This window comes from Fragaria vesca, linkage group LG3 (assembly GCF_000184155.1).
Source record: "Fragaria vesca subsp. vesca linkage group LG3, FraVesHawaii_1.0, whole genome shotgun sequence".
Lineage (NCBI taxonomy): Eukaryota > Viridiplantae > Streptophyta > Magnoliopsida > Rosales > Rosaceae > Fragaria > Fragaria vesca.
In genome coordinates, this window is record NC_020493.1 from 6485880 (window position 1) to 6498122 (window position 12243).

The 12243-nt window shown below is 39.1% G+C and overlaps 4 protein-coding genes and 1 pseudogene across 4 annotated transcripts; 3 read left to right on the forward strand and 2 right to left on the reverse strand.

The window, feature by feature from the left end:
- Positions 1-844: 844 nt before the first annotated feature.
- LOC101296943 (pentatricopeptide repeat-containing protein At2g26790, mitochondrial-like) lies at positions 845-2426 on the forward strand. The gene is made up of 2 exons (XM_004295496.1): positions 845-2377; positions 2412-2426. Exons 1-2 carry the CDS (start codon positions 845-847, stop codon positions 2424-2426), a joined length of 1548 nt encoding a protein of 515 aa, XP_004295544.1.
- On the forward strand, positions 2366-3843 carry LOC101314635 (pentatricopeptide repeat-containing protein At2g26790, mitochondrial-like). The gene is made up of 2 exons (XM_004293799.1): positions 2366-3436; positions 3526-3843. Exon 1 carries the CDS (start codon positions 2450-2452, stop codon positions 3371-3373), a length of 924 nt encoding a protein of 307 aa, XP_004293847.1. The 5' UTR covers positions 2366-2449; the 3' UTR covers positions 3374-3436; positions 3526-3843.
- LOC101297230 lies at positions 3417-4589 on the forward strand (annotated as a pseudogene).
- A 2426-nt stretch (positions 4590-7015) lies between these two features.
- LOC101303099 (indole-3-acetic acid-induced protein ARG7-like) lies at positions 7016-7842 on the reverse strand. Its single transcript, XM_004293844.1, has one exon. The coding sequence runs from the start codon at positions 7598-7600 to the stop codon at positions 7349-7351; it is 252 nt and encodes an 83-aa protein (XP_004293892.1). The 5' UTR covers positions 7601-7842; the 3' UTR covers positions 7016-7348.
- Positions 7843-8824: 982 nt separating this feature from the next.
- On the reverse strand, positions 8825-10031 carry LOC101301370 (indole-3-acetic acid-induced protein ARG7-like). The gene has a single exon (XM_004293841.1). It carries the CDS (start codon positions 9593-9595, stop codon positions 9296-9298), a length of 300 nt encoding a protein of 99 aa, XP_004293889.1. The 5' UTR covers positions 9596-10031; the 3' UTR covers positions 8825-9295.
- Positions 10032-12243: the final 2212 nt, after the last annotated feature.

Genomic DNA, 12243 nt, shown 5'->3' on the forward strand with positions numbered 1-12243 from the left:
GAGGTGTTTTTGAGGGGATCAGACTGCCGAAAAGGATATAATGCAAAGAAATGAAGGCGAACTGACAAAATTAATCAAGGACATGAATTAGATACGCTTCAGCCCGGATTTATAGTACATTAACGCCACGGTACATAAATGTAGACTAACCCCTATAGACACTTTACTGGGTCGAAATGAGTGACTAAGATATGAAACTAATCTACGAGATTATCTATGTACCAACTCTCTATAGACATACATTAATAGATGGAGATGAGTAACTAAGATATGAAACTAATCTACAAGACTATTGTTGTATTTAACTAATTTGAATGACGGATATAAAACTAATCTACGAGACAACTCTTATATTAAACTAATCTGATTGATGTATCAGTATATTAATGTACACAACTCCCTTACAACGGGTAGGGTGATGAGATTAATTCTACATTTTACATACTGTAATAAGAAACTAAGAAATTAACATGTAACAGTGAAAATAATTATCTTTGAATTGATTCGTGACTGCAGTAGACCAAGTTTTTACTGCCTAGTAAATTAGAAACGATGCATAAAAAAAGTTAAAAAGAAGACCGAAATATAAGATTGGCGGGGTTTAGGGTTTTAGTGGAAGAGCTTACCGCAACCAGAGACCAAAGCGAAGTACTTCTCAAACAAAAAAACAAAAACAAAACACCAAAGTAGCGAAATCAAGCTTCGATGTTTGCTTTTTCTGCAACCCGAAACTTCGACGATGAATCCCAAGTAAGCAGTGTCTTTCCTTATTCACTTACGTATTGAGTTGAAGAGATGAACTTGTTCCTGTGGTTGTTGCAATGATTCCCAAATTTCTATTTGGATGTGGGTTCCTTTAGTTAGATTGAGTTTTCCCAGAAAGCTCGTTCAATCTTCAAGAAATAATCTCAACCAGTTTAGATTCATCAATTGGTTTTCAAGTTGCTCAATTTCTGATGATGATGATGTTTGCGCTACAAACACTAAGAAAAGCACCCAAGAGATTTATGGTGGTGGGATTGTGTGTGGGTTCAAGTGGGCATCTAAGTCTGCTGATGTTGATTCAGTTACCACAGACATTACCAATACCAATAGGAACCGTTTGGTTGCGGATTCGGAGACATTGGAGGTTGTTAACAAGCTGAACAGCTGTAAAACTAAACCCAATTCGGCGTTTTTGTTGTTTTGCAAGTTGAAGGAAGATGGGTTCCGGCACAATGTTTTGACATACTGTGCGCTTGTTAGGATATTGTGTTATTGGCGTTTGGATAGGAAGTTGGATTCTTTGTTCTTGGAGCTCATTAAGGGCTCTGGAGATGTTGGATTTGGATTAAAGGATTTGTTGGAAGCTATGGAGGAGGAAGTTGAGGTTTCCCCGTCAATAGTTCGGGGTTTTGATGCATTGGTTAAGTCTCTTGTCAATCTCAACATGTTTGATGACGCTATTGATGTTTTGTTCCATACCAGACGGCGTGGATTTGTGCAGCATATCTTTACAATTAATTATCTGATGAATCGGTTGATTGAGTGTGGTGAACTGGGTGCGGCTTTGTCTATTTACAAGCAGTTGAAAGGGATTGGTTTGGTCCCTAATGATTACACATATGCAATTGTCATCAAGGGATTTTGTATGGAGGGTAGGTTGGAAGAGGCTGGGGAAGTGTTTGAGGAGATGGAGTTAGCCGGGGTAGCCCCCAGCGTTTTTGCCTACACAGCATATATTGAAGGGCTTTGCAACAAGGGGCGTTCTGATGTAGGATGTCAAGTGCTCCAATATTGCAAAAGGGAAAATATACTTCTCGATGCCTATGCATATAAAGCTGTCATTCGTGGGTTCTGTGATGAGATGAAATTTGATGAAGCAGAAAGTCTCTTTCTTGACATGGAAAAGCAAGGCATGGTGCCTGATTCATGCATCTACAGTGCAATGATTGGTGGCTACTGCAAGAATTACAATTTGTTAAAGGCTTTGGCTCTCCATAATGACATGGTGTCAAAGGGTATAAAAACAAATTGCGTCATTGTTGGTTTTATTCTTCAGTGCCTCTGTAAGATTGGTATGGCTACTGAAGCGGTGGATCAATTCTTAGAATTTAAGAGCATGGGGATCTATCTTGACGAGGTTACCTACAATATTGCGGTTGATGCTTTATGCAGACTGAGCAGGGTGGAAGAAGCCTCTGAATTGCTGGAAGAGATGAAGCTAAAGAATATGAGCTTGGATATTATGCATTACACCACGTTGATTAAAGGGTACTGCCTCCTAGGGAAAGTTGTTGATGCCTCAAATATTTTGGAGGAAATGCACGAGAAGGGTTTGAAGCCAGATATTATTACTTACAATGTCCTTGCTGCAGGGTTTGCTAGAAATGGCCTGGTATCTCAGGTGCTTGACCTTTTGGTTTATATAGAGGCACAGGGTTTAAGACCAGACTCTGTTACACACAGCATGGTAATTGAAAATCTATGCATAGGAGGAAAAGTCAAAGAAGCTAAAGCATTTTTAAATAATTTGGTAGATAAGAGTGAGGAGACCTACACTGCTCTGGTCCGTGGATACTGTGAAGCTAACAAAACAAGGAAGGCCTATGAACTTATCTCTAAGCTGGCAAAGCACGGAACCATTAACAAAGGTGCTTGCTTTAAAGTACTCAGTAATCTTTGTATGGAAGGTGATAATGTCAGAGCTATCTTGTTGTTTCAGAGAATGTTTGCCTTAAATGTGGAACCGAAGACAATTATGTATAGCAAACTCATAGCTTCTCTCTGCCAGGCTGGAGAGGTGCAAAAGGCCCGCCAGTTTTTTTATTCTTCAGTAGAGAGAGGGTTTACTCCTGATGCGGTTGACTACACAGTGATGATAAATAGCTACTGTAGGGAGAATTCCTTGCGGGAAGCCCATGATCTCTTCCATGATATGAAAAAGAGAGGGATTCAACCTGATATCATCACTTACACAGTTTTGCTTGATGGGTTTTCAAAAAGAAACATACGAAGGGTTCGTTCCCCTCTAGATGCAAGGGGAAATAGGGAAGAAATGGCGGATGCTTCTACTATACTTTGGACTGAGATGAAACAACTGGGAATACAACCTGATGCCATTTGTTACACTGTTTTGGTAGACAGACATTGTAAAGCAGACAACCTTCGGGATGCTATTGCACTCTTTGATGTAATGATTGAAAGAGGATTAAAACCTGATACAGTGACATACACAGCTCTTCTGTCTGGCTGTTGCAAAAGAGGAGATGTGGATAGGGCTGTAACCCTAGTTAATGAGATGTCTTCGAGGGGAATACAGCCAGATGCCTATACACTGTCAGTTCTACAGCATGGAATCTTAAAAGCCAAAAAAGTGCAGTTTCGGAACTAAGAACTGCTGATATTCAGTTCTTGGATAGACCCAGGGTCGTGAAATGGTAGAGCATGGCGACTGGCAAGTTTCTCTTTGAGTTGTTTTTCATTACTTTTATTAGTGAACAACTTTTGTTGTCTTGTTTTGACGGATAGATTTTGGTTCCACAGCTGGAGAGGTGTGCCTGAGACAACAATATTGCTTGCCGAAAGACTTGGTGGGAGCCTCATTCACCGGGCCACCACTAGATGGCGGAAGAAGAAACATGTTACCAAGTCACCTGGATATCATGCCTTGGTACAATACAGCTTTGAATATGATGATTCACATTGTACACGAGTTGAATCTCATTCATACATGACTTTTATACTTGTTTATCTAATATATGTGGTCTGCCAATTAGCCACATGAGAAACTTTTGGTCATGATATATCTTGTATGTCATCTGCATCATTTCATTCTGCTTTTTGTTGTCCATTATGTGTGTTCATGCTTTCATTCTCATGAATGACATTTGATTCCAGAGCTAATGTGGTGTTGTGGAGCAACTTTGTCACTTGCCCAATGTGACTAGGTGGTCATGAGACAGGGATGTAAATACATCTGACCCTTCCCAGACCATGGACTGTTCGACCTGAAGTTCACCAGGATGTCATCATACTGCTTTATGAACTTTGCTACAGCATATAAGAGTTGCAAAGTCCTTTCAAAAAAGAGTTTACAAAGTATTGACGAGGACAGGTCTAGCATAATAACCATACAATACTTGCAAATTTGTTTCCATAGTATATCTGGTCTATCATTTAGCTCACAATGCAAGAGAAGCTGTTTTATCTGTTAAAGTTCTTCTTGTCCTGATTTTGGTACATCTTTTCCCTCTGTGGCACCATTTAGTTGCAGGACTGTATTTATGCTTTGGAGAATACAATCATGCTTACAATATGAGGAATACTATCAAGGATGAAAAGATTGCTGGGAATTTGGAGCCTTCAGATAAGCAAAGGATAGTGAAGGCCGTGGTGAGGCTATTCAGTGGCTGGAGGGGAACCAATTGACGGGGGTGGATGAGTTGGAGGACAAGCTGAAGGAGTTGGAGGGGATCTCCAATTCCATTATTGCTAAGATGTATCAGGGTGCTGGTGCTGGAGGAGGTGTGGCGCCTATGGGTGATGACATGCCTGGTGCTCATTCTAATGGTTCTGCAACCGTACCTGGCCCAAATATTGAAAAGTAACCTGGGAAATGTGCAAGAGTGGGTTTTCTTTATTTGGCTTTTTGGTTGAGGAATGTAATGGTTCTTTTGGGTTTAGCTTGTAGCTTTGTAAGCATGGTTTTCTTTTCTGTTGGGGTTTTGGGTCTCAAAAGCCATGGTAGCATCACTAGTATGTAATGTATAAGAGATTCTAGTTTTAATAAAAGAAAAATTTTACAGTTTACCCCCCTAATTTTTGGTGGCAAAATCAGTTCAGTCTTGTAACTTTTTTTAATACAATTCGCCCCTTTAACTTTTGTATACACATCAGTTTTGTCCAATTTTTGAATTCCTCTTAAAATATGACGTCACCAAACTGGCAAGGAGACCCATTTTTAACAAAAGTGAGGTTTATGATAAACTGATCACATAAAGAGAAAGCACAAAGCTATAGTAGTACATATATGCTTCAACAATCCAAGCTATCTTTCTACATTGATACTTCTTTGAGGCCTTCAACTCTTGGATGTCTTTAACTGGAATCCGCAAAGGGTTTTCACTATCCTTAAAGGCCTTCCATTGTGCAGTGCTCCGAATTGGGTTCCTCAAAGGGTTGTTCAACTTTCTCGAACTCGAAACCGCAGAGCTAGCATCTGGGTTTTGATGAATTTTGGCGAGGAGAGGCAAAAGAGCTTCGGTTATCTCGATCAGTCTTTGGGTAAGAGCATGCTCAGTTGGCCCGTAGAAAGGGGTCTTGTTGCTCTCTTCCATCGCAGTTGCAGAACCAACACTCTGGATCATCTTCATCATTACCAAATGAAATGAATTGCTTGAAAGATTTGTGGGTGTTGGAAATGGGTTTAGTTTACTCAAGCACTTGTATTGCGAAATGGTTTGAGAAATGAGAACAGAGGAGCCTGTATTTATAGAATTGATTGGCGAGGGAAAAGTGGTTTAGTTTCCCAATCGGTGAAGGGTTTTAGTTTCCTTGAGAATGTAGGTGTTCGGCTTTCCCAGAAGCCATGGGATATATAAGAACACAGCTGGATTGGGTTTGAATCCTAAAATTAAAAGGATTAGAGTTAAAAGAAAGAAAAGAAAAACAAGCTGGGCTAAATATATACTTGAAGCCCAATACTTAAACCTTACTACTACTTTCATAGAAGACACGTGAGGCGCACGTGCTTTTGTAAAATTGGATCCAAGACTCCCACATCGAAGAAAAGCGAAAACAAGAGGCTGTTCATATAGGAAGACATGGCAGTAGAGCTTGTCCCTTCGGGGACATCCGATAAAATTGGAACGATACAGGGAAGATTAGCATGGCCCCTGCGCAAGGATGACACGCATAAATCGAGAAATGGTCCAAATTTTTTTGGGGATTTTTCCCTCCCTCCCTTTTCGATTCAGGTAGTGTTTTCAGTTTTGGGGCATTCTGGGTTTTTGCTTTAGTTCGTTTCTGTTACGTTTTGTGATTCTGAACCATCAGTGACCCAGTCCTTCATTGTATTATCCTTCAAAAGAATGCATATGACAGACTGACATTGTTGCTCACCATCTGTTTGATGAAATGCCTGTTACAGTTTTAGTTATATTCTTTTTTTTTCTTTTTTTTATTCATTGATTGTTTATGGTTAAGCAACTTAAGTTTGAGTTCTTGGATTTATTGGTTGAATAACTCAGTGTTGGTCTTGATATTGTTCCTTATAACCCATCAGGAATGTCATTGGTTTATGATGCTTCATAATTATGTAGGCAACTTAGCTCTACTCTTTTGTTTATTCATTATTCATAAGTCATAACTCTAAACTGAACCTACTCTTTTGGTTATTGTGAACTCTAGAAGTTGTTTACAGTTGGAGTCTTCTTTTAGGACCAACCGTAGAGCTCATACGATTTGTCTTCATAAATTATAGGTTAGTCTTCCTACAGTAGAGTCTTCAACTCTTCATGTGGACCAACAATTGGAGTCTTCATAGATTAGTCTTCTTTCTCTTCAGCTAAGTAGCGTGGAAGATGTTTGTCGATTCGTGGATCACCGTTGATTTCCTCCTGAATCAGCAAGCACTGAGATCATGATGCATAGTTTTTAGTTTTGGTACAGCCAAAGCTATTGTCCACGGCTTTCAATTTTTTTATTATCTGTTTTTCCTTTTCTTTTGTCTGGTGATAAAACAGAAATGCTGCAAAGAATGCTGACCCTGAAATCTTGTTTTCTTTGCCAGTATTGAATTGAATGATAGGAAGACTGAAGTTTTAGAATGCATATGTCTGGAACAACATTTAGACAAATGTGAAAGTGTAGTTAGAAATGACTTCTATGGAATCATCGGCTCTGTATGCCAGAAGTATAGCCATGTCATATAAGTGGGTTCTATACAGCCATTACACTCATAATTTGGTTTTGGATCCTGCATTGACAATCAGGCCAAGGAGCTAGAAATTATAAAAAATAGAAAGTTGATGATGATTTGAAATATATTCCCATAATTTTCTTGATACCAATTGAAGGAGTTTACAAGGGACAGCACAGAATTTTAATTGTGAGTACAAAAGTTGGAGCTCTAATGATGGGCCATCTGTTATACAGAGCTCATATGGCATTATCATCTGCATGCTTCACAAATTTTGTTTCTTCCTGCTCAGCTCAATTGCAGCTTCAAAATTCTTGAAGTTTTCCTTGAACAGGTGTCCATCCATTCAGTTGGATCATCAAGCGTAGACTTGTCTTCAGCATGACTCAGCAGCTAGTTTCAAAATGAGGAGGTTTTGGATCCAATATCCACTGCATTAGTCTTCCTTCACACACTTAAGCTTGAAGTGAGAGCAAGGAAGGTGTCTTGACTGCAAGGAATTGTGATACCACCCATTGGATGATGGTGTCCGTATTCTTCTTCAGCCTGACTCAGCAAATCCAGAAACAAAGGTTGGTTCAGATACGATATTGGAACCACAAATCGTTTCTTCTGGTTCTTTCCAACATAAACTGCAAAATAGCCTTTTGGGATATCTGCTGTCTTTGTTCTGGCATTTCGTGGTAATCGGAAACCCATGGTTTGTATATACCAAGTGACCAAAGAAGGAAGGAAAGAATTAAGAGGTCTTGGTAAGCAGAGAAAGCTTAATTTGATGCTTGCAATGATAGAACGAGTTGAGTTCGGTCATAAACCTGATCATGTGTATATATAGTTGAAAAAATGGTGTGTGGAAAACCATCTGCAACATGAAATGATTGGTGAATAGGCACTGAGATGGGCTCCAGGTAGGAAAACTAGCTTGTAAGAAACCACATGGGGTTTGTTTTCCTACTCAAAGCACATGCAATTGGTACCAACCTGTACGCTTGGATAGAAACAATGTTCCCTACATCCTTTATTTGATATATAGCAGACAAGCGGAGGACTCCCACAGATTTCACTCCATCAACAAACAAATTATGTTGAAAAGATGAGGCAGTGCTGTGATAAGAGGCTGCAAAATGCTGAAGCAGGTAAGTGGTGAATAGGAGGTCTATCGTATTGTACATGAAATGAGTAGTTGAATGAGGGAGTTGTGAGAAATTGTGAAATCACATGTGTTTGTCTTGCCATTCTCATAAGTTATTGTCCTCCCATAGCTTTCACATATATATGCTACTGTGGAAACCACGTCCTCCTGTCGAAACATGCCTTCCCTACTAAGATTCATACATAACAAACAAGAAAGTGACATCAATGCTGTCACTTTCTAAGAAACAATCAGAGGCATGCATTAGAAATCCAGATCTGTCTAATACTGATAATCAATGCTGTTGTCAGCAAGAATTGGTGGCGTAAGCTATGTGAATAACTGAATATGAATTGTGAGCATCAGTTGTTTGATGAAATGAATCTGAGAATCTCTGATAATTGTTTCCATTATGCTTATTTGAACTGATCACTCTGCCTTACACATAGTTTTGTTCTTCTGTTTACCGATTTTTCTTTGCATCTGAGTGAGCTAAATGAACATTGTTGTTAGTTTCACGATGGTTAATGCCATTGTATTAAACTTAGCTATGTATTCATACCTGTAACTATAAGCAGACCTGTTTATTTGGGTTCGAATGTAATGCAAACAAGTTATATACTTATATGTGAGTATTCATGTATCTGTAATGCAAACAAGTTTGGTTTTGAATGCTGCAGTGCCAATCAGGCTAACAACCTGAAATTCTTTTCTGCAGATATATATTGCTGAGAAAGGATTCCTCTCATTAATTTTGGATGGCTGAGTGTCAGAATGGTACAACGCATGTCCTGGTTTAGAGCTATAGACTGTAAGCCACTACACTTTGTTTGTTGTTAGAATATACTGCCATTCAGTAAATAATGATAATGGATTAATGCTGCAATGGAAAATAAGACAAGAAGGTTAATCATGGGCAATGTGTATTATATATTCCCAGAATATGGTACTGGGAGAAATAAGTTTACATGGGACTGACGACAAAATTTCACTACTTTGAGTTCAAAAATGCAGTAGTGACACTTGGATGAATTGTTTTGTGAGTTCATACGGAGTCACTATTGTATGCTTCATAATAATAGTATCTTTCAGATCCATAGCAGCTTCAGATTTACAGAAGCTTCCCCTCAGCGTAGCTTGATTCAATTGACGACCAATCATAGCTTCGCCTCTTCTTTGTTCTTCTTGGCTCAGCAGCATGTTCTGAGATGTTGATGCTTTTTGAATATGAAGTTGGATCCCTCTGTGTTATTATCATTCTGTCACACACTTAAGCTTGAAGTGAGATCAAGGAAGGTTTCTTCACTGCAGGGGATTGTGATACCGCCCATGGGATGATCGTATCCAAATTCTTCTTCAGCTTGACTTAGCAAATCCATAAATGAAGGTTGGTTCAAGTATGATATTGGAATCACAAATCGCTTCTTCTGGCTCTCTCCGACATAGACTGCAAAGTAGCCTTTTGGGATATCTAAGGTCTTTGGAGCTGTCTGGTTTCCATTAGATAGTGATCGAATAAGACTTCTCTTGGGGCTTGAAATTCTAGGAAGGCGGAAACCCATGGTGTCTATAATCTGAAGAGGAAGAACAATGAAAATTCTTGAGTGGACCTGGGAAAGAGAGAATGCTTTGATGTTTATGAAGGTTAAGACTTGTTTGCCTGATAATTGATTTGTGTGTGTATATATAGATGATGCAAAGGGGTGTGGATGATCATCTGCTACACAAAATGAGTGGTTAAGTTGGCACTGATGAGGAACACCAGCTTGTTTCAAATCAAGAAATCACATGGGTTTATCTTGTCCTCCACATAACTCATCGCCCAGCAGATACATATGCTACTGTCGCTTGGAACTTCCTTGAGTTGACACAAAATAAATGGACCACCCTAATTGAGGATGTGAGATATCTTCCCTGATTGAGACTTGCAGTTCCACTCCAAGCTGGTGTGTAGGGTTGCTTTGCAGACAAGAATTGGTGGATGACCAAGCATGTCATTTTGCTGGTTCACGTATGATATCTATGATCTCTGGCTTCCAATAGGCTCAGGTACATTTTGTCTAGTCAATCAACAAAAGTCAAATGATGGTCAACTTTTACAAGAAAAGAGCACAAGTATTGATTATACAAGAGTTCGAAGCTATTTACTCAACTTCTTTACCATGGCATTAGGAAACTAGGACAATTACAGATACAAGCACACACATGGATATACAAGCACGCTTGTTTGAACTGGGAAATTCTCCAAATTTAGACTACCTGGTTTCAAGAATTGAAATTAGATGATCATTTTCATACTCCTACTTAAACTGGTTTTTAGTGCATGATGGTTTATATTTGGCCTAGTTTTTAGATGTTCTGTTGCACTTTTGGGTTATGATTGTTTATTCTCTCAACTTCGTTACCAAATCATACTCTTTTAATCTGCTCAAGGTTTGAGTCACCTGGATATCATGCCTTGGTATAATACAGCTTTGCATATGATGATCGACGTGTACACAATTTGAATCTCATTCATACATGACTTTTATACTTGTTTATCTAATATATGTGGTCTGCCAATTAGCCACATGAGCGGTCATGATATATCTTGTTTGTCATCTGCATTCATTTCATTCTCCATTTTGTTGTCCATTATGTGTGTTTCATGCTTTCATTCTTATGAATGACATTTGATTCCAGAGCTAATGTGGTGTTGTGGAGCAACTTTGTCACTTGCCTAAAGTGACTGGGTGGTCGCGAGACAGGGATGTGAATACATCTGACCCTTCCAGACCATGGACTGTTCCACCTGAAGTTCACCAGGAAGTCAACTATGCATAGGTACCGTATAATACAGTTTTATGAACTATGCTACAGCATATAAGAGTTGCAAAGTATTGATGAGGACAGGTCTAGTGTATTAGCCATACAGTACTTGCAAATTTGTTTCCACAGTATATCTGGTCTTTCATTTAGCTAACAATGCAAGAGAAGCTGTTTTATCGAAAATTATTCCATGCACCAGTCGATTATCGATTTGACTGAAAATTTGTAAGGTTGATCTACATATATAGACCTAAAAACTGGACGGATGAGATGACAAAATGTGATCGAAAAATATGTGTTTTAAACCATAAACCAAAAAGTCCTCAACTTAAGGGTCCTCGCTAGAATGGTTCACATGAAACCAAATCTTCATGTCAATTTGGGGGCAAAAAAAGGAAAAACAGAAAGAAAAATTATTTCCGCGGAGAAGATAAGATATGCTAGAGCGGGTGGTGGGGTCCCCATTTTAAAAAAGAAAAATAAAAAGGAAATAAACAAAAGCTAGAACTGATTTATGATAATTGACTACGGGCCTTGTTCGATTGGGTCTTAGTTTTATAGGCCCATTCACAGTTAGCTCAGCTTATTTTTCTTTTCTTTCTTTTATTCTAATCCTTTTAATTTTAGGATTCAAAGAAACCCAATCCAGCTGTGTTCATATATCCCACGGCTTCTGGGAAAGCCAAACACCCACATTCACAAGGAAACTAAAACCCTTCACCGATTGGGAAACTAAATCATATTTCCCTTGCCCAGCAATTCTATAAATACAAGCCTCCTCTATTCTCATTTCTCAAACCATTTCGCAATACAAGTGCTTGAGTAAACTAAACCCATTATCAACACCCACAAATCTTTTAAGCAATTCATTTCATTTCACCAAAGATTAAGATGATCCAGAGTGTTGGTTCTGCAACTGCGATGGAAGAGAGCAACAAGACCCCCTTCTACGGGCCATATGAGGACGCTCTTACCCAAAAAGTGATCAAGCTAACCGAAGCTCTTATGCCTCTTCTCGCCAAAATTGATCAAAACCCAGGTGCTAGCTCTGGTGTCAAGTTCAGTGAGGTCGAGTCGATTCCGGTTTCGAGTTCGAGAAAGTTGAACAACCCTTTGCGGAACCCAGTTCGGAGCACTGCACAATGGAAGGCCTTTAAGGATGGTGAAAACCCTTTGCGGATTCCAGTTAAAGACATCCAAGAGTTGAAGGCCCTCAAAGAAGTATCAATGTAGAAAGATAGCTTGGATTGTTGAAGCATATATGTACTACTATAGAATGATAATAACACAGAGGGATCCAACTTCATATTCAAAAAGCATCAACATCTCAGAACATGCTGCTGAGCCAAGAAGAACAAAGAAGAGGCGAAGCTATGATTGGTCGTCAATTGAATCAAGCTAC